This window comes from Hirundo rustica, chromosome 4 (genome assembly GCF_015227805.2).
Source record: "Hirundo rustica isolate bHirRus1 chromosome 4, bHirRus1.pri.v3, whole genome shotgun sequence".
Lineage (NCBI taxonomy): Eukaryota > Metazoa > Chordata > Aves > Passeriformes > Hirundinidae > Hirundo > Hirundo rustica.
In genome coordinates, this window is record NC_053453.1 from 33624446 (window position 1) to 33647284 (window position 22839).

Consider the following 22839-nt stretch of genomic DNA (forward strand, 5'->3'; position numbering starts at 1 on the left):
ATTTTCTTTCTTGTATCATGACAATGAATGCTGAGCTGCTGTGTATCATCAGAGAACTTACAAGTCCATCCATGGAAAAGAGAGTTTGAAAGAGGATAACATTTCCAAGTTCATGATCCCTCTTGGATGGAAAACAGAAGATAGTAGATGGCAATAGGTGCTGGCTCAATCAGCGGAGCTCTGGAAAGCCGCTGGACAAAGGTCTGCATCATTTAGAAGCTGGGAAAGGAGAATTGGTGTAATATTTTGTTTACTGAATTCTGGCTTCCAACTCTGACTTTCAGATGACCACTTCGTGGCTGAGTGATGCTTCGTCTTAACATCACTCCTGTACAGCCCAGTGCAGGTTGTTCACCATAAGCAATAGTTTAATTTTCTTTCCAGGAGCTGAAGGTCCACAAAGCAAGATGGAAAATGCTATATACAGACATATGTTCTGGTATATTTTGAAACCAAAGTGCAGATTAGACTGCACGTGTGTAAACATAGCCATTATTCACATATGAGCATGCAATGTGACTCTGATACAGCCTCTCTCCAAGCTTGTCAGGAAAACACCAGCACAGGACCGGGGTATCCTCATGCAGTGTGAATTCATCCTGCCCCAGCTGTCCTAGGTACAGTATGGGCCAGTAAATCATTTGACCCATGTTTAGATTTCAGTACCCCAAACACAATACAGCCAGGCTGACAGGTCCTTGGTCCAGGTAGAAAGCACACAATGACAGCTTGGTGTCCTCCTGAGGCCAAAGCACTGACCAAAACTGAAGACAGGAATTCTGTGCCTCTGACTGCTATTCCTAAACGGAGCATTGAAGAATGTCAGGTCACCAGGCCTCAGCAAAGGCCACCACTTAAAGGGCTTCAGAAGCTCAGGAGGTGCTTTGGTGAGGGCTTTGTAAATACCACTGACACAAAGTATCTCCATTTCTCCTTATGCTCAAAGGTTTGTTGCTTCCTCTCAACTGTTTCTCAAATGTGGAGTTTGCATTAATCACCTAAGTAAGGTAAGCGGCAACAGTAAAGACGGAAGGCCGTGTGCCCCCTGCCCTGTCCTTTGATAAACAAAGCCTGTGCCGCTCTACCTCAAGGCTTGTAATTGCTAGCCAGATGCTTGGAGGTACTTCGGGTACATCTGCATTGTCACCTTAACACAGAGCATCAGCCTGCAGTCAGCCAAAACTCTCAGCTCCCTGTCATGCTTTGCCTCGCTCTGTGCAACAGACCAGAGAAAGGCGACTGCTGTGACCCTCCCTGCAACTAAGATAGCCCAGCGGAGAGTGACACTGGCCCACAGGTGTATTCAGCACCCCTGGGTTGATGGATGCTCTGGTTCTGAGCCTCTGCACACCAGACTAGCCAGGCCAGCAAAGCAGCACAGACACTTTGCCCTACTCGCAGCTCCTGCAGTGTTGAGGCAGGAATGGCAGCTGTTGCAGTGATGGATACGACTTAGTGCAATTAGCAGGAAGCCTCATTTACCTCTAGAAGGTGAAGACACTTCCTGTCCTCCCACGGGTTCTTTGTACCACGCAGTGAATGAAGAGGACAGGGTAGGGGTGTGGTGGGGCAGATATGGGCCAGAAAGGGTCAGAAGAGGGATTGAACTGATTTACAGACCTGGTGACTTGGGCTTATCACATACCTGGAGAGGTCAAATGGCAGATGAGTGCCCGTGGAGGTGCAAATACCCTGTAAAAGGGAAAACACACAGAGGGAAGGGCAGCACAGGAGAAAAGTGAAGCAGATTCTCAGGATGAAGGGTGTAATAAATACGGTAGACCAAATTCTATAAATCAAAATTTTAGAATTTTATTGAGAGACAAAATGACAGTCTCTGAAAGCCACAATTAAAAGGACAGCGTCGAGCCCGGGATCGGCGCTGGGTGAACGCGGTAACACACTCAGTCAATATGTCACCTCCCAAGTTCACATTTCTGGCTTGGAGCCGTCTCTTTTTATACACTGGATCGCTGAGAGAAACTCGGGACTCCGAGGTTCCCTCATCCGAGGCAGGGTCATTAGGTATTCATGTTCGGGTTCTGGTGTTTTGAATAGATTCTCCCGGGAAGACAATGTCTTTGACTGTTGTGTCCAGGTGCTGTGTAGAGATGTCAATGTCGGGAGGAGACGGATAAGATATCGATCTGATGTAATCATTTGGTTCTCCGGGTTTTCCATCTCCCTTTTCCGTTGTCTTTGTTTTCCTTTTAACGATTCCCAGCAGAGGTATCCTCGTGTCCCTTTCCTGTAATTCTTGGCATAGTTTCTTGTGTCCCTCCTGTGTAATTTCTGGCAAAAGAAATTCCTTGTACCCCTCTCCGTGCAGCTTTCATCTCAGTTAACCTTTAGTATACTTGATTAGAAATAAAACTTATATTTATAGGGGGTGAATTACATCTTATATCTTTTAACACGAATTAACTTTAGGACATATATCACAAGGGGAACTGTTATTTGTTTAATGCTTATCCTCAAAGGGTTTTTCTCTTTAATTCCTCACACTACAGAAGGAAGTTATTAAAACATTAAAAGATGCCAGAATAAAGCATACACCTCACTGTATGCTCAATTTTAAAAATCTACAGCAATATCCTAATGAACTTCTGGCTAAGGCACTGCAGTCTTTTCTTCTTACCTAGTACTGTGAGGAAAATTATCTTATTTATCCTCAAAGTATGAGTCATCAGCAAAAAAAGGAGATGACTGCATGTGTTTGCCATAATTAATGGCACCCACATAGAATGAGACTTTTGCCCCCTCTGTGAGCTCAAGCTTAACTTGAAGAAGGATCCTTTTGAACAAAGTGGCGCTAAACTTGTCGGTGACTGAGCACGAAGCATTTTCATCTAGCTTTGAAGCCATTTATGAGGGCCTTGCAGAAAGAGAGGATAAAGTTACCTTTCTCTCCTACATGCTCCTTCATTACAAGTTCCCCAAGGATCATGGAAAAAAAAAAAAAAAGAAAAAAAAAATTCATTTCCAAATTTTCAGTTAATACTTGTGCATGAAGACTTTCAGCAGGCTTATGCAAAAGCATACTGGAGACTTTGCTGTGTGTCTGTACATAAAGCCAAAAATATCAAGAACTCAGAAACAGTCATGGCTCTTCCTCTAAATTGAATTTCAAGACCTTATTCCTCATCTATTTCATGTTTTTATCATGAGACAACTTTCATCTTGAGAACATTACAGGGTACAGTGGACTGAATATGATATGCAATAAGCCTTAAAAACTTTGCCATAGGACTATGGGTGAACTGCCTCCCTTCAATTATTTTTATACCTTGAGAAATTCCTTCTTTAAAGCATATCTTCTTCATCAAAGTTAGCAACCATGCTGAATCACATTTCCTTGTTTGTCATACATTATGCAGAATAGGGTTTTTTAAATGTGACTTCTTATTTAATGATTCACCTGCCTGGCTGGGTTCAGTCTAAGTGTCAGAGCAGTACAACTTTAATTCTTTGCTTTCTTCTCAAAGTCATCTCTAGTTTCTTCTTTTTGAGGACTAAAAAAAAGGAACAAAATTACAGATTCTGGTATTTTTTACTTTTTTATTAGTTATAGTAATAAAGGACTTTCAATTTTCATTGTCTAAGCCACTTTTTATGGCACTGCAAAATTTCAGACAAGACAGCATTTTAAACTGGGCTTCCATGACATGCCTACTGCCACAATCATCTCCTTCAATCTTAGCCATGAAGTGGCTGCTTGGGCAATGGAGCTTCCTGAAGTCCCCAGTTAGAATCCAGCCACTTGGCATCCAGCCCTTTGCTCTTCCAGCTCCCAAACAGGCAGGAGCCCTGTTCCTGGCTGATTTGAGGGAAGAGAGGTCTGTGGATATCCTTTGTCAGTGTGACAGGTCCAAGCTACAGGCAGGAATCCAGAAGGATGGTGAGATTGACTCTGGTGGTGGGGTAATTTCTTGGGGCACAGTGTGACAGGAAGATTTAAGGGTAGGGTGACTGTCTCTAGAGGACACGAGAAAATACTCACAGATCTGACTCCACAAGATGAAGGCTGAAGAAGAAAGAACTTTATTATTTACAAAGACGTCACTTTTAGAGGTTTTGAAGAATGACCAGGGATTGGAGCACAAGGTTACCACCTCTCCATCCCACTGGCCAGGCTAGAAGTCCATCAGTTGACTATCGTCAGAAAGGAATGTGGAAAACAAGATATTTACAGTACATGCTGTGGGAAGTTTAGTTACAGAGCTATAAACATCTCACAAAAGCTCACATAATATGGCAACAGGTGACATTTGCAGAGGCGCAGTAAAGTGGCCAAGAAACACTCTCTCTCCATGGGCCAGAATGCTACAGCCAAGAGTGGTGGAAATAACCACTCCTGGGCTCTGCTCCTCAATGGAGTGTTGGGGGAAAGGAAGGGAAATGGATCAGAGTTACAAGAGCTACCTCCTGCCTTCTCTTCCTGGCCACCCTAGGAGCTACACAGCTTTACCTCCAGTGAGGAAGTGTGGTGCTGGGAAGAACTGAACCCATGTCCCTCTTACTTTGTTTCACTCACCAGGAATTCATCTTGGAAAACAAGAATTAAAAAGGCTTACTGCTTAGTCTGATTTAAGATGAAAGGGAAGATGTTTTCTGGATGGTATATAAGAGTAAGTCTTTGAAAAGATTTGAGCAATTATGAAGGACAATATGAAAATTTTAGTATTGTGGCAGGATACAGTGATTGAGAATGAGGTGAGAGCTCAGGTAACTTAAGTTAAATGGAACAAGGGCCCTGATCCAGGAAAGACACTCCACACAGGCACAGCAGCTTCTGTGCTCTGTTCTGAAAATAGGCTTTGGCTCAGATGTTGTGATACCATTTATTGTCTGGTTTAATATCTTAGTGAATGAGCTACTGACGCCATAGCTGAAGAGGGGAAATATGCTTTTCATAGCAAAAAGAATACAGAATATTGACAAGCAGAGAACTGCTCTCACCAGAGCTTAATTTTCTCTCCTTTGAGAGCCTGCTTTCTATAAAAGGCAATAGCTTCATACTGCCTTGTCAAAATCAACCACAACAAACATCTCTAGTTTGAGTTGTGCAATATAGGAACACTGAAATGCTCATTTTCAGAATAGTTATTTCATACTCACATTATTATTTTAGTTGCCATGTTAAAAAGGGTTAATGAGATTTCTGGCAGTGAGAGAAACATCTAGATAAAATGCTTTCTAAACATATAGACTTAATGTATTCCTTTCTAAATAGGAATATCAAGCCCTTTCTTCCCAGTTAAAGATAAGTTGTAGCCACACATTTAGTGAGTTCATGGGTTGACTCAAGATAACTTAACATAGAAACTGCTAAAAAGAAAAGCGAGGGAGGATTTTTTCACTATGTCTGCTTTTTAAAAAGAGCTAATGGAAAACCAGCTGGCTGAGATTCTGTTTGCCAGAGGTAATCAGTTTTTTGATGTGTGATTTTTTTTTCATCATAGTAAACATAGGGTGAGTAGGACTGTGAGTATAGGTTTGCAAATTTTCATGACAGCTTTGCATACTGAAATGATTCACATAGTGAAATAATGCTGGAAGTTAATAAAAGAAACACAGCTTCTCCTGCTATCCAGATACTCTCCAAGATACAGAATCCTACAGGCCTCTTGAAGTCAGTAATATTATGTCAAATGATTCAGCAGTTTGGAACACATACATAAAGATCAATTCAAATTCTCCTTCCATGTTGGTACCTGCTTTGCATGATTAGTTATCCAGGGCATTGTTCTAGCAGACGGTAAGTAAAATACTTGTTTAACACTAAAGATAAATTAATCACTCCTTCATTTCATTAGCAAAGTAATGAAAATGCAGGAAAAGACAGAGTCTAGCTCTAAATACCAATCTGGACATAGGCCTGCCCTAGAAGAGGACTAAACCATTGGACAGGTATCTAACCTTGCTGCATACACACTTGTCTGCTTCTCTACATTCCTGCTTTCGTACATGAGAGGTGTGGGACTGCAATTAAACACATCCAGAAAATAGAAGCTGCATACTCAGAGAAGGAAGAGGAAACAGAGGGTTTAATGTCAACAATGTACACAATGAGCTCAAACTTATGCACTGCAGGGATTTATGTTGGATGTCTGGGCCCCAAAGTCCAGGAACCTCCTACAGCTTCATATCCAATTATCCAGAGTTGGTCAGGTATCCCACTTCCTACTGACCACTATAATGTTGACCTGCTCACACATCAGTTTTATAGCACTCTGGCCTGATATAATTCATTCTCCACAGGCACAGCACAGCTTCTTACCTGAGTTTGTACAAACTTGGGAGATGCCTGTCATAAGCCTTGGGACTCTGTTTTGCATCCCAAATACTTCAAGGCAGTACATTATCTGACTCAGCAGCACTCAAGTCCTCTCTTGAATTCTGCCAAGGGAAGTAGCAGTTTAAATCCATCAAAGAGAAAACTGGACTTGAGAAGAAAAGGAAAATTTTAACTGCCTGGATAGATGCCAATATGCTATGGGGCCTTTGGGGAAGGTGCGGCTGCAGTTGCTTGACGTTCTTGAGAAGTTGTCGAAAGCTGCTGCTCTGCAAAGTGAACCTGATTTGACTTGTTCCCTACGGCCCCCAGAACTGTGTAATCCTCTTCAGTATGAACTGCTTTGGTACAAAACCTGTTCATTACATCACCTCCAGATCAACTATGCAAGTAAAATGGATCTGACACACATTTTTTACTTGCAGTGATTGTTTTTGCCAACTTTTCCTAATTAGTGCAGATTCTCTCTGTGACCTATTTTCAGGAACTGAGCAGTTCAGTCAAGCCTGGATGATAAGAGCCTGTGTCTCTACTTCTACAAAATAACATAAAGCCCATCTGTAACTTCAAGTTTCCCTTTAGCCACTGCTGTTGCAAAAAAGTTAGAGGTACAAAAAACACACTGAAGACATTTTTAATCAGAGAATCCCTTCTCTACTTCATCTCCACATTACATCTATAAAGCAGATGTGACTCTTCCACCTCATTCCTCGCCAGTTTTGCTGCAGAGGAAGATTTGCTTTCATTTTCTCTCTTCAGGTCATGCCTGTTTGTTCTTCAGTGAATCTTATTATCCTGTCTGAGCAGCCACACAAGTTTAAAGACTGGGGCACACACTACTTCCTTGGCTGGCTGTTGCCTAGGGTCTGGTGCTTCCAGCTACATTCTTGGGCACTAAGAGATGTGGCTGTGAATTCCCCAGGCTATGGCAGGTGTGCTTTCTCCAAGACACCCACTCACACACTGGACAGCTGAGGAGGGATCCCAGGCTTATCCCATTGCTGTGTCTTCTGGCCCACACAAGGCAGCTCCCACACAGCACACTGGATTTCCTGGGCAGTCGCTTCTCCCCTCGCACTGGGAAGGGAAGTGGACAGCGAGGGCTGCATCTGGCATTAGGCACTGCAGTGCTTGAGATGTAGGGCCTGAAATCTTATATTGGACCAATTTGATGAATACAAAAGACAACCTCTGAAGTGCACTGATAATCCTGTATCTATTCTTCACAGCTCGCTTTATGAAAAGCAAGATAAAGTCCTCCCAGTCTAATACAATTTCAAACCAAAGCAATAAACTCGGGAAAAAAAAAAAAAAAAAAAAAAAAAAAAAAAAAAAAAAAAAAAAAGTCTTTTGCTAGATGGATCTATCTTGCTCTTTCCTGACTGGTCAGGTGAGGTGCATCACCTGCTGGTCCCCCAGCTCAGTGTGACTACTTGGAAACTGCCCATCAGGCTCTGGATTTAAGGATGAGTTTTTTCATTCTGCTCCACAGGCTGAACTTGCCAAATTCCGAGTCATGTCCTATTGCAATAAGTTTGGGTTTTGAGACTGATTTTTTTTTCTCTGTAGGTACTTTCAAGTTAGCTGAGAAGGTCTGGGGGAAGCAAAAGGAAAAGACAGATAGTAAGTAATTTGGTCTTCAGACTCCCTTCACTGTATGTTTCACAGAATCATAGAATGGCTGAGGTTGTAAGGGACTTCTGGAAGTCATCTGGTCCAACCCCTGTGCTCAAGCAAGGCCTGAAGCTGGCTGTTTGGGACCATGTTCAAATATCTTCTTATTACCTCTGAGGATGAAGAGTCCACAACCTCCCTGGGTAATCTGTGCCAGTGCTGAGTTTAATAAAGTATATGTTCATATTCATATTTAGTGCATTTCTTACATTTTACAAAATAAGGTAAGGACTCCATACACAGAAGAAAAAGAAGCCAGAAAGAGTAATATGAAGTTAATGTCCTATATTCTGAGTATGAAGCAATAGGGCCTGAGGAAATCTTTTTTCCTATGTAACCATACAGTGAAAAAGCTGTACAGAACTGAGTATGATATGAGAGACTACTCTTAATGCCATCCTCCCTTAGATGATCTGCTAGGGTTATTTTCTTAGGAGTCATCTAGCAGTCAGTTATTTCTTGAAAATTTCTTAAGGGACAATTAGGTGTTAAAACATGAAAAGAGCACAATCTCAATAGGGACTTGGGACCATATTAAAAAATAATAAAATAATATTGGGGTTTGATAAAATATACAAATAAGGTAGAACTAAATATCTATGTACAAGAATTCATTTCAAAGAACTCTGCAGCAGCTGGTTAGTAATGCTGGAAACATACTGATTCACTAGAAATTTGTCCATGCCACTTGAAAATATTTATTTGGAGTAGCTCAATTTTCCCATGCATATGGGATTTATTGCCTACAGGCAACTGAGCATCTCTTTAAGTAAGAGGTCCAGTCCAAACAACTCTCTCAGAGTTTATTTAAGACCCTCAAATATGAAGGAGTCCACAAAATAAAGTTGTGAAATTGTGACAACTTTACCATAACCCACCTTCTGGTTGGAGTATTCACCCCTGTAATAGAAGAGCTATTCCTTATTCACTTCATCAAAGGGGGTTTGAATAGAGAGGTGACTCCCACGTTGCAGGGTGTCCCAGGCAGTGTGCTTCAGGGAATTATTTACTCCTTTCCTGCTGAGGCTGGACCTGTAAAGATGGGTAATAGTCACAGTTTCTTCTCAAGGTATGTTCTTCACAGAGGATCGTACACTGAAGACTGTGGATTAAACTGTGCACCAGCTCCATGACTTTGTGAAGTGTTTTACTAATGTGGTCCACTCTTAGTCTTTTTAAAACAGAGTGCAGGAATTGCAGTTTACAGAAACCTGGGAATACAGTATATATATGGAATTGGAATCCAGCTTTTCAGGTGTACTTAGCTTACCTAAATCCAGCTGAAGGATGTTGTTAACTACTGATATGTGCCAAGATGGTCTGCATATTAGCGCCTTTCTTTACACAAGATAAAGTCTAAGCCACAGGAGGGCAAAACAGCCCAAAATTCTTGTCTCCGTGAGCTGAGAGATGTAAGCACATTCTGACAGAGAAAAAAAAGAAGAGGCGGCAGGCCCTGACTACATGAAGGATGCTTTATAAATTCCATAAATCCTGAACTATTCGGGGAAAAGAAAACAGGTTCTGCATAATTATCCTTGGAGTGCAACACTGTAGTGTATGCTTAGGAAAAACACCAGAAGCACAGAATGCTTGACTGAGGTAAGGCATTTTGATGATCTGAAAAAGGAGCCTAATTTTTAGATAAATGTCATTTTTAAAGCAATCAGGCAGATTCAGTGTTTTTAATTCTGTGGTCGTACAGTATCACAAGGACATAATTAAAAACAGTTACTTTTCCAAGCTAAGAGACATGCAGTTGCCAGGCAACATATTATGTACTTGAGAACATATAACACTGCACGTGATTTATGCAGTGCTGTTGTTGTGTCTCCAGATGCTGATACCACTGTATCTCATGCAGATTCTTATAGGCTCAGTCACCACCTATCTATAACCATCATGCTGAATCTATTCCTTGGTTTGCAAGCACTATCCATCAGCTGCAAGCCCCAGCTTGAACCACTACTGAAGAATCAGTAATGTGAACAAAAGTTGATTGGAAAAAAGTAGTAATGAACTTCCTTAAACTCATTTCATTACTTTCCTTTTAATATCAAATAATCAATCTAATAATATTAAATCATAGGTCTAAAAATTATTAATATAGATGATGGCATTTACTATATTTGTGAAAATTAAAAGATTTGTAAAATGCTTATGTCACCAGACATCATCTCCCTAGAAGCTAGAAAGATTTATGGGATATGAAAATCACACAAAAAATGACACTCAGAATCAGAATTATTGGAAATCTCCCAAAAGAATTGTTCTGTGTTTTCAGGTTCTTGGAAGGAAATAACACATTTTCATTCTGGATCTGCTACTCAGCCTGGACTAGAATTTATCATACCCATGGACATGGCTTCATCCAGTGGCACAGTTGAAAACTCGTAAAAGAAGGCATCAACTTCTGTGAAGGTTCATAAGAACCAGTAATCCATGTTATGAAAACAAACCTACATGGAGTCTCATACGTTGAGATGAATTGCATGTAATTTGTGTTGGACTTGTTGCAGTAGTTTGATGTTGGAGAATGATGAGTTGGAGAATGTAAACATAGGAAACCTTACTTATCCTACTAAATCTCAGATGGTGTGGTTTCATAGGCCATGCCACCCTAGTCCAAACGAAAAACTATATTTACATGGCAGTCATCAGGAAATAATTGGTTTGAGCCTCTATGAAAATCTGGTCCACATGTGCTAATTTTCTCAGATTTTATACAAGTCTTTGCTTCAAATATTATTGTATTGTGAGAAGGGAGAATCGGCTACTACGTTCAGGGGGGAAAATGTTTTTTAAAAAATGGGTTTAATATTTTCTGTTTGAGGTTTGGAAGCTTTGGGTTGGTGCCTGCAGAATCCTCTTCCTGGAAGTAGCCCGCTGGAGGGAGCTGTGACATCTCAAATACATCAACAGCCTCGGCTGGAAACTGCCCTGGAGGCCCCCAGGAAGGATTTTCTACACATCTTTAGTCTTAGGCACTTTTGAAAACTATGAATAATCTTAAACAGATATTATCTTCGGTCAAAATGAATTTTTGAAGCAGTGGATGTTAACAGAAAGCTTTCGGTTATATGTGTCTCAGAAACACTCTATAAAAATAACTTCATTTGGAGACAAGTGCCTGTGTGCAGTTTGCACTATTTGCACACCCAATTATTGTGACATTGGGTGGCCGAACAGAAATAAGAAAAGGGAACTATGACTAAGAAATGTTAAATCACATGTCAAAAATGAAAGGGGAAAAATGCTCCTGAACTCCTTACTGCTTTTTCTTCCATGTGGGATGCACCTTCTTGGACACTGGCATAAAAGCTTAAAAGTTTTACTTTGAAGCCACAGTTATGGGGCTAACATCAGTATATTTTACTTTTGAGCTACTGTGTGTTTCCTGTTGATGAGAGCCAACAGCCAAGGTGTGCAGAGAAGGTCAGCTGCAACCTGTGGATATGACAGAAAGCCAGGTTTAACAACCCAGCGATTCCACACGTCTGCAGCAGGGACTTGGGCATTGCCTGAGGAATCATTGGCACCTCAAAATTCATCCAGAGAGGCAGACTGCAGCAAGGAGCACCTTCCCTGTACAAAGACACACTATTATCAAATACTTAAAAAAGAAAAAAAAAAAAAAAAAAGGTTAATCCTTGCCTTTTAAAATTCAGTGGCAGATGAGGGACATCCTGATGTCTTTTAATACAGAGGGACAGCAGCCCTAGAAGCAGGTCTGGATTCAATTCCTTCTGCAGCCTGAAACCATTCAGCTGACACCACACAGCTCACCCTTGGAGTGCTCTCGGGCCATGCTAGCAGCTGGGATTTTGAGTGAAGGTAAAGTGGTATTAAGAAAAATGTAGAAATATTGGGTCTCCTCAGACCCTGCTTAGAGCTGGATCCTTTCCTACCTCTATTTCACAGTCTAAGATTCAGTTATGTTGGCATTAGCATTTCCTTATAGGATCACAGAATATTTTGTGTTGGAAGGGACCCACAAAGATCACTGAGTCCCAGGTATCATCACCTTTAGCCATCTGACACCCCTCCTGCATAAGTCTGGTTTGTCTTTTTCCAATTGTGAAGGCAAAAGTAACTAAGGGGGAAAAAACTCAGCAAAGCAGCAGCATGCTATCAATAATCAAAAGAGAAGATGCTACAGAGATAGCCTTTCTTTTTCCACTCTTGCCTCTCTCCACATATGCAAGGGCTCAGCCAGAGGGTAAAGCAAGTGGCTTAATCAGAGAAATTACAGCATGCTGTGTAGACCATTAATAGCCAGGCACTTTTTTATCCGGATAGACTGCAGCTGTTTCCACCCAGCTAGCCACATTAATGAACAAGCAGACTAGCTGGATGCTTCTGAGAAAATGAACAAGGCTGACATTTGAAGTGTCATTGCTGGGCTTCAAAATTAATGGCCTTTTGAGAAAAAATGAAGGCGATTTGCAATCTTTAAACTACTGGCACAGACAGAAGCAGCCCAGAAAGCTGAGATTCCTGGATGGGAAATCTGGATGGCCCACGAAGGCCATATAAGGATAGCAAGGACTGGGAGTTGTGTTCCTCTAACTAAGTCCTGAGGGTACAATCCAGCAGCCTTATTCATAGAAGCATTCCACTTCAAGTCAGATAACAGCAGCATGATGAAGTACATAGGAGTGATTTTTCAAAATGTGATGTTCTTAATTATCTGATGCTGTTTCAAGCAGTTCCTTCTCCTTTTAAACATAACAGCTTCTAATGTTCTCCACTCAAAACCAGTATTATGAGAAGGTCAGGAGTAATAAAGTAGCAGAAGCATTTCATTTTTACATGAGAATGGATAGAACAAACACAAACAATGCAAGTAAAAAATTTAAACCCAAGACCTGTTTATCAGAGTTGCAATTATCTGCTCATCAAAGACTTTAATACCACTAAGACACCTTAAGCTCACTTAGAAGAGTTCTTCAAAATACACTGGTGTTCCCTTACCTGGCTTAGAAAGAAAAGCCAAATCAAAACAAAAATCTTCCTGCTTCTCTGGACAATATACTCTTAAATTTAAGAAGATGAAGATACTGAATAATGCTAGTGCATGTAAACTGGCCGATATAAGGTGTGTAAAGATTACAAATTTGGCATTCAGCTCATTATGTTCAGAAGTGGAATACTAGAGTCTCAAAGGCTTCCAACAGAACAAAAGTAGCCCCAAAGAGAGCACAAACCCTGCAGTGAGGATGCAATTACTTCTATATTTCTTCTCCTTCCAAATGGCAAGGCTGCCTCAGTCTCTTCTCATTAAGTGAAAAAGTTATTACTTGGAATTCATTCCTCCTTGTAATTACTAATTGGGACGTGAATAGCAATACCATATAAAAAAGGATAATATTCTTAACAACAGTAGAAGGCATAAAGTAGCCTCATCGCTTTCTATATGTTAGTTATGTCATTAGTCCTATTAGCACTGCTCAAAATGAACAAGTTAACAAGGAAACATTAAAATACACTTCAGAATTGTAAAACCAAAGGACTAAATATTAACATATCAATCACTTCTTTAAGTCTCATTAATTTCTTCAAACAAAATAGCGATGAAACTAATGTGGGGAAGTTTGTGTTTGGTGCTTTTCTTTTTGATTTAGAAGAAACACAATGCTTGTTCAGGTCCCAGACTCTCTCAGTCCTCCAGGACTGAAGTCTTACCTTACTGAACCAGAAGGATCCCTTAACATTTCAAGTCAGTGATTTCACTTGGAAGATTTTTTTTTTTTTTCTGTGATGTGAACAATTCTCCACTGGATTCAGATGAATTTCATGCTGAGAGAGCTATTGCACGCGTTTTGACATGGCGGGTTGGCTGTATACACACATGTGCATGCGCACACATACATAGAAAAGGTTACCTGGTAGTTGTTTTCCGGAATCCTCCTTCAGATGACCGGCCAACAGGATTACTTTCCAATGTGACTGCAATTAGTAAATGAACAAATGCAGCCTGCATACCTTTAGCTGTGCATTTTATTCAGCAGCAAAGCACAATAAATATTCCTAATTGTTAAGAGTCAGCATATCACTTTCAGGTTTTATGAAGAGGATATCATTACTGTCTTATATGACCTCAGGTCATATAAGGAAAATGGGAACAAAATCTATACTAAATTAAGTGTCTAAAATAAGTGAATTTCAGATGTTCACCTCTCCTGATTGACTTTTGAAGGAGGTTAAATGACTTGGTTAAATTACAGAATCACAGAATGGGTACAGTTGGAAGAGAGCACTGGAGGGCATCTTGTCCCACGTCCCTGTTCAGACAGAGTCCCTCGAAGGTGTTACTGAGGATTGTGTCCAGACAGCTTTTTAGTATCTGCAAGGAAGGAGACTCTACAATCTCTCTGGGAAATTTGTTCCAGGATGCAGTCGCCCTCACAGTAAAGGAAGTTCTTCCTCATGTGCAGGTGGAACTTCCTGAGTGGCAGTTTCTGCCTCTTGTCCTGTTGCTCAGCACCACTAAGAGTCTGGCTCCATTCTCTTGATACCCTCCCTTCAGATATTTACAGACATTGACGAGGTCCCTCCTCAGCCCTTTCTTCTTGAGGCTGAACAGGCCCAACCCTGTCAGCCTGTCCTCGTAAGAGAGATGACTTAATCATCTTTGTAGTCCTCCACTGGACATGCTCCTGGAGCTCTGTCTCTTTCATACTAAGGAGCCCTCATTTGAATTGGGCATATGACTTCAGTTGCCCAAATTAGAGTGTGTGAAGCTCACAAAATGGACATTCTGATCATTGTATTCTAAAGAAACTCAGCATAATGGACAAAAAAAGTAACCTGACAGGGTACGCAGTAAAGCCTAGGGCTTGAAAATGGTCATGGACCCTGGCATAGCATGAATTTATAGCATGTTACCAATTCTACAATACTCCATCTGTAAACACTCTTACTGTGGAAAAATAATGCCTTTTCTTTCTGCTTCTGGAAGAAATTGTGTACACCTGTCCTTTTACTCAGCATACCTATGCCAATGGTCAGAGTACAATTCCTGGCAATGAAAGGTGAGTGACAGCTTAGGATCACAGGGAAACTCAGATAAGGGAAACATCTCTCCTGACCTGCTAAGTTTGGACAGCTCACAGTCTTCATTACATTGTTGTGAAGGTCCAGCTGAATGCTTTGGAGCCGCTTTCAGGTCAGCCAGGGTGAAGTCCTGGCTCTTCTGCAGCCAAACCCCGTAAGCCCAGATTTCATCTCCATGTTTCAGGAGTTTATAAGCATGGAGCAGCATTAAGCACTGCGATGGTTGGGGGCAGGGGAGAGAAAAAAAGCCTCACTGGTTTTACATCTTAGATAAGCAATTGTATTCGCTAAAATAATCTCATTCCAAAGCAAATAGATTTAATTCTTTAGAAATGTGCATCTTATCAGTGACAAACATTTGAACAAGCTCTTTGAATGGTGCCTCTTACTGATTTTTCAGTAACAATCAAATGTTTCATTGTTTCAATTAAAGCTTGGTCTTTCACTTAGAGACTTACTGTCCAATTGTAAAATGACTGATTGACTGCAATTATAAAGCAAGATGAATTATTTGTCTTCTTTTCAAACTAAAGAAAAATAGTGTAGGGTTTTATTGTTTAAGGGGGTCAATGTGTTTCATGATATACTCACAGAGAATAGCTCAATGATACTCCAGCAACCAGTTATATGGACTATTTTTATTAGCAGCAGAAGAAAGCAAATACTGCACAGCTCATCAGGCTGTGTAAATTAAATGCAATAATGAAGTTCTCAAGCAAGCAGAATCAAGCACGCCTGCGTTATTCCCTTTTTGCACTAAGTGTATGAAGTATTGCAGGAACTGCTCTCTGTATAAACACGTCTCTGTTCTGTCATACATAATTCAGGTTTTCCATTTCCCGGTGGAGTAGATTATCTAACTCCATACACTGAGGTACAGTCCACAAACCCTGCACCAGAACTGTACCACAACAGTGCTGTACTACACTGCATTATTGATACAACTCTGTTTCTTGCAACAACATATGTGCTCTCCATCAGCTTTATCCTAATACTTTTTAAATGTCTATAGCATTCTCCCTGCCAAGACCTGGATATACTCTACAAGCAGTAAGTTAGAGTTCACAGTGGATAAACATGACTTCTCAAGCATCATTCATGGGCACCCAGGGATTTATATAACAAGACTGCTCCACAGCTCCAGCACTTGCTGCTCTCAAAATTCATGGGAACTCTGGGGGGATCTTCAGGAACAGGTCGCAAATGACAGGCACTTCTGTAATAATCTTCTGTGTCCTGTAAGTCACCTCAAACGTGGCATCGCAGAGCCCAGGCAGGGTCTGTTCCTGTGCAATCACCATCCTCACAGTGGGATTGCAGGCTGTGTAAATCAGTGCGGAATTGAGTCCGGAGACTTGAGCTGCCATGAACATCTTAAAAGAAGATTACACCCATGTAATAACGCACAATCCTTTGCCAATCTCTAAAGAAGGGGGGGTGGGGGGTGGGGTGGGGTGTAGGGGGAGGGGGGTAGAGGTGGAAAGCAGGGGGAGAACAGGGACAGGGGGCCAGAATCAGATTTCTCAGCCAGTTCAATCCTGGTTTTCCGGGAGTCCAAGCCTAACTCAGGGATCCAGAATCTGTGCAGCTCTAAGACTGGCACACTCAAGCCTGCTGGGTCACTGGCCCATTCTTCCACAGTGGTCTTGCCACGGATACACAGCCCTGAGCTGAGGGCTGAATACAGGGAGGTCAGTCTCCAGAGCCCAAAGGTGGTCTCTTCTTCTTCTCTCAAGCAGTAACATAATCTGTCTGCAGCTTCTGTTTTGGCTTTGTGGAGCCAGGCTGATCCTCTGGATGCAGGATCTAGTGCAGATGGAATGGATGGTGTAGGCATGGGCATTCAGCCTCTGTACCTTTCTCCTCACAGCACAGGCTCAGTAGTAAGAGAGGGCTGCATCCTTCGGGTCTCAGGAGAGGACGCAGAGAACATTTCTACACCTTCAACCACATTTGGACATGGTTTGTATGCCCAAGTCCTAGGTCAGGGAGAAAGGGACTGGTCTGGCTAGAGGTGTCAGCCTGTAAAACCTCACACAGGGCACAAGGGGACTTGAGCACTCTTCCCTGTCCTGTTTACAAAAGCGCAGTGCTCTGAAAGACCAGACAATCAGCTAATCTCCAGCTAGTGCCTCATGTTCCCAGGGAACACAGACCACTGTCTTGTAAATCAGCCAGTCTCCAGCCAAACAGATGGACTTGAACAGCCAGGAGGCAAGATGTTGGCATCAAAGGTTGAGATGAAAATCAAAGTGGTTGGGATTACAGAGAAGACTGCTCTTTTAAAGCTGGGCTTCTTATTCAAGGGATGTAATTTGACTATCCAACCTAAATTTTTAAATTGTTTTTAGACAATAACCCCCTGTACTAAAACAGTGTTAGGTGATCTGGATTGGGATCAGAGTGGAAAAAGATTGCACTGGGAGGACAAGAGGAAGAAATGTAATAAAATTACAGAGAACAAAACATGAAGATAGAAAAGGGAACACTGATTCCCTAGCAGGAAGAGCATGCTTCCTGATGAAAGATGAACTCCAAAGGACAGATGTACACTTACTGCTGAAATGCAGAGGTGTGGAAGTGAGCAACTGTAACACCAAGGCAAGGTGCTTGTAAGAATTAAATATAAACACAAGCAAGAATGTCTGCATGAGTACAGTCAACCGTGCCACTGCTCTGAGCCCCAGGTCCTCACAGCACTCAAGCACAAATCCAGCTAAATTACCGGGTAGATGAATCTTGAACCTTCCCAATTGCAGATGATCCCACAATTCACTTGTTTGTCCCCAAGAGTCAGGTCAGAGCTAGCTGTGCAGGACGGGATCTTTGGGAACTTCCACCACAAAAATTATATAGCCACCATCTTTGGAAATTCATTGTAAATAGCGTGCATCTTTGCTTAACCACTCCTGGACATACCTCAGGCTCAATGGAGCCCTCTGTCTCCAGAATGTTCCCTGCCTGTTTTTAACCTCCTCAGAGCTGATCTCCCTGCAGGTCAAAGTCTGAAGCTGTGCCTTAGTTTGACTTTTGTCTTTGAACTATGAATGACAGCCACATTCTTTGTTCATCACAAGGCAGCAGTGCCCATCATTCTGCTTTTTCAATTTTTTTTTTGAAAGCTCTTCTCTAGCAAAAACAAAATTTCAGAGCAGCTGGGGGGAAAAGAAAAATGGGTTGTACAACCTGAGCCACACCTGAGCCCTTCTGCATTCCCAACTTTACAGCCAGGGACCTTGGAGAAGAGTGGTTACCAGCTCTGTGAACCACTGTGCTTGACTCCTGGCAGGCATGGTCTCACTGCACCTGGAGAACGGGCAGCCAAATCTCATCCTCCACAGCCCCCAAGGGCTGAACCAGTTTCCAGCTCTTCAGGCAGAGGAGGCTGTCCCTACCGGAGCTAGAGACAACCCAGACCAAGCGTATGCCAGGGTCACTTACGCCCTTCTGACAACTTGCCCCATGCTCCAAGTTCCACCTATTCCTGCCCTTCTGGATGAATGTCCTTCTTCCCCCTTTCCCAGCCCCAGCTTTGCGGGGAGGGCTGTGCACCACTGCTTGCTGGGATCCATCCTTCCAAGGCTGACACTAAAGGTGACAGTCAGGGCCAGCCCAGATGCACGCCACGAACAGCAGCTCAAGGGAGCAGCATTTTGAGTGGCCTCCCGCCCAACTTTGTTTCCCGCAGATGTGGGAATGCCCCACACAGGCATGCTGGCACTCCTGCCATCGAGAACAAACTGCATTCCCATGGGAGCACCGGGCGGGTAAGAGCGGCGGAAGCAAGACCTGCTGTGCTGAGGGTGCAGCTCTCCCCTTGGGTGCTGCCATGCCCTGGCCCTCTGGGTCCGGGCCCCTACGCACACCGGTGCAGCCGTGCCCTGCCTCCGGAGACAGCGGAGAGGCATATGGGGTCCCCAAAGGCCACTTGTCTTCTCCGGCTTCCCCATCCCAGGGCGGCTTGGCGCTGACGGCAGCACGGGGCTTTAACTTTCCCCGCCGGATGAAGGTCCTTCTGTAACCGTACCGCGGCCTCAGACGGCTGTCCCTCGGTGGGGGACATCCGGCCACCGTGTGCTCGATGGGGGCGGCGGAGCGGGGATCTCCGTCCTCCCACCCCCGCCTGAGCCCCCCAGGCGTGCTGGGCCACCGGCTGCGGGCCGGCCGGGCGCTGCACCCACGTGTCCGGCCCGGGGCGGTGAGCGGCGGGCGGCGGAGCGGGCGGACGAGGCGAACGACGACCGGAGGCGGGCGGGCAGGCAGGAAGGGAGGAGACAGCGGCGGGAGGGCGGGGAGAAGTTTATTCCCGGAGACACCTCTCCAGGGCGCGGCGGGGGAGCCGCCCCGAGCCGGCGACTGCTCTCCCCGCGAGGTTGGGACATGCGCCGCGGCGCTGCCGCCCGGGGTTAGTCACGGCGGGGCGCCGGCCCCGACTTCCCCACCCAGGCGAGCGAGGCGGCAGCAGAAACCAGTGTCTCTGGCGTACGGACCGAGCACGGCCGCCTGCCTCCCGCCCACCGCTCTCTCCCTGCTTCCCTTCCCCTCTCCCGGGTGCGTGAGGAGAGATAACAATGGTGGGGCGCAGCCGCCGGGCCCCCGCCCTCGCCTAGTGGTAGCGAGCGCCCCGCGGCCGCTGCTCCGCCGCCCCGCCCTGCGGCGGCCCCGGGCCGCGGACCGCCTTGCTGCCGGCGGCGGTGCCGGGAGGCGATGGTGCCTGCGCCGGGGTTAGTCTGATCGCCGCTCCCCGCCTCGCCGCCTCCGGTGCCGGCGGCGCTCCCGCGGGGCCAGCGCCCGCCGCCTCCCCGGCCGCCGCGCTCGCTCGGGCTTGCGGCCGCCTGACACAACTTGGGAGCTCCTCCAGAAAAACAAGAATAATTAGCGATAATAATTTAGAACAAGGCGGAGAAGCGGAAGAAGCGAGTGGATAATGTCAACCCCGAGCAGATTCAAAAAGGACAAAGAGATTATAGCGGAGTATGAAAGTCAAGTGAAAGGTAAGCGCGGGGAGGCAGCGGGAAAGCCGCCGCGGGGGCCGGGCGTCCTGCCGGCCCCTTCCCCCGCCTGCCGGCCGAGCCGCCACCGCCGGCGGGGCGGCCGGTCCCAGTTGCCCGAACTTCGGGGCGGGAGGGAGCGGCGAGAGGGCGGCGGAGGAGGCTCTCCCCCCCGCCCCCCCCAGAGCTCCGAGCGGCGCCGGTGGGTCCGAGGGGCCGGGGCCGGACGGCAGCTGCGGTGGCGCTTCCACAGCCCGGCCCCGGCCGAGCACCTTCCCTTCCTCCACCGACTTCGGTAACGCCCGGTGTGGGGGGGGGAGGGAAGGGGAAAGGGAAGACAAAAAAAAAAAAAACCCAACAAACAAAACCAACCCTTGTCAATTACTGAGGCGAGAGACAATGCTAAGCCATACCCCTTTCTTGAGGCACATGGCTGGTGTCTCCCACCCTCCCCTCAGGGCTGTAGTTTCTGTGCTGTGCTGTAGAAGATGGCTAATAAAAAGAATTACCCTTGACTACTGAATGAGCCCATTCAGCCATCCCAGGAAGTATTTCAGCCTCGCATCGCCCGGCTGTATCTTATCCAACTATTGTGCCAAGGACAGCGCCGGCAGATCCTGGCTTGAGCCACCGGCGCTTCCAGACCCTCGAGTTTCGTCGCCTAGCGTTTTCTCTCTGCCGGCGTCTTGGGTGGAATAGAGATTGGGAAAGTAGCGGCATGGCATTGGGGTGCGGGTCTTTTACTGCGCATCCTTCTGGGTGCTGTCGGGGAAAATACTGAATAATACATAAATTGTCATAAATCCAGGGATGGATGCGAACCTGAAACGGCATTTAAAAAGCTATGCAACACCTGAACTCTGCTTTTTAAAATTATGTCGGTGTGCTCTTTATATAGGTAGGGTGTTTCCTCCTTGATGCTGCCCACAGTCTGCGATGTGCAGAGATGGAGCATGTTCTTAATCAGGTCCGTGGGCTTCAGGAACAGCCTTCCCTGCTGCACGCAGGCAAGGGCTGGGGACCTTTTATATGAGGCATCTGGAACAGGGTGGGAGGGACCACTCCTCAGTTTTTGAAGGATTTTTGACTTTGTGTACTTGCACAGTATATTTTCCTCTCATTTGATCCTATGATATCAGTTTTTTCAAGGCAATGCTTGTAGTTTTGTTGGGGTTTTTCCTCTTAAAAGTAAAAAGATAGTTTTTGAGGTTTTTTTCTTCCTAAGCTCAACTTTTTGTGAAAAATACCTGTCATTATTGGAAGGCTTTTTGTGTTCAGGGAGGGATCTGTGCTTAAGAGATCTGCCAGACAGGTGGGCAGTGAGGGGTCTGAGCTGGCAGGTAAGGCACATTTCAAGTGTGTGTCTGACATGGGCAGGGCCAAGACAGTTCTCACATAGCTGGTGTATTCACTGCCGTTGAGCCCTTGAAGCATTGGTGCTTTAGCCTCTCTCTGGACATGGTGCAGATTTGTCTTGATCACTGAGCATAAAAAATATTTGAAATCTTAAGCTCGTTGCACAGTGTGCAGACTGTTCTTTGCCTCCCCCTAACTTGATTGTTAAAGGTTCAGCCTTTATTATCTGCAGCTATTTGCTATATATGCCAGTATTTTCTTTTGAGTAATGAAGAAAAAATGCCATGCCCTTCAGCTACATATATTGTATCATTTCAAAAACCACCAAAGATTAAGGCGTAAAGTACTGTTGATAACCTGGCTCTCCTTTGGTGTCATGGTCCCCCATTATAATTGCAAGGGGTGGTGGCATTTGTAAATATAGCTTACTAGGAATTTTAACTTGCTTTGCTTCTTTGTGGTGGTCTGGGGTGTGTGCAGTCTGGTCCCACCCAACTGTCTTGTTTTTATTGTTGATTAGCAGCTGTTTGAAAAAGTATGCTGGGCTAGCAGTTGTAGTCAGAAATGCTTTTTCTTTAACCAGTATCACTACAGTTGTATTTCAGGTGGCAAGAACTGCCTGTGCTAAGATATAATTCTGCTTGACACCAGCTCAGTGATACTATAAAAAAGGAGTGATACCATTGTGTGATATCTTGAAAATCCTTTTGATATCGAGGGTTCAAGGCCTAAGGAATCAGCCCTAATTAGCCAGAAAGATAGATTTAAGGGAATGTAAATTCAGGAAAATCAGATCCCTATATACTGCTTGGATTTTCTTATATTAGGTTAGGAGAAAGGGTGTGGCCAAATTGGTTTTGCTGCCTGCGATTTCTGGTGTTTGCAACGGCTAGCTGATTTCTCACTGCTGGTGTGTTTAGTTGCTGAAGGATGTGGACAACTGGGCAGCAGACTGGCCATTTGAGGTCGTCTGGACAGGCGTGTGCCCAGGAGCGCAGCAGCGCCTATCTCCCGGACCTTGTGAGATTGCATTGAGCCCGGCTTGCTGAGCATCAGCGTTAGTGCTTCAGAAACCGCGCCACTGAGGTGTGGGTTTGTAAATCCTGCCCTAAGATGTCTGAATATTAATACTGAAGGAGGAGGGGCCTGCAAAGTACATGTCCTCTAGGGTATGTATATGGTGCCATATTTGGAAATGAGGATTTGATAGTGCCATTCTTCACACAGTTTTTCTGCTCTTAACTCCTCAAACAGGAAGCAGTAACAGATATTAATTGTCATGCCTGGTTCCTGAGTGGTGTAAACTGACATCTTCTCCTTGGATTTTTAACAGTCTCACTAGATTGGCTATTGATTTAGTAGAGGTCATACAGGAACAGCAGAAAGTCCGTAAATGTTACCTGTTTGTCAAGCTGAGGTAAACAAGGTACTTCTGACTTGTTGGGCAGAGCATTTTCTTGCACCTTT

General features: G+C 44.4%; 1 protein-coding gene across 2 annotated transcripts in view; it reads left to right on the forward strand.

Annotated features, from left to right (window-relative positions):
- Positions 1 to 19793: 19793 nt before the first annotated feature.
- Positions 19794 to 22839, forward strand: part of SRGAP1 (SLIT-ROBO Rho GTPase activating protein 1) — a 145099-nt gene continuing 142053 nt past the window's right edge. For both annotated transcript variants that reach the window (XM_040061513.2, XM_040061514.2), the window contains exon 1: positions 19794 to 20019. In XM_040061513.2, coding sequence (XP_039917447.1) covers positions 19953 to 20019 — 67 coding nt within the window. In that variant the 5' untranslated portion in view covers positions 19794 to 19952. The remainder of the gene's footprint in view (positions 20020 to 22839) is intronic.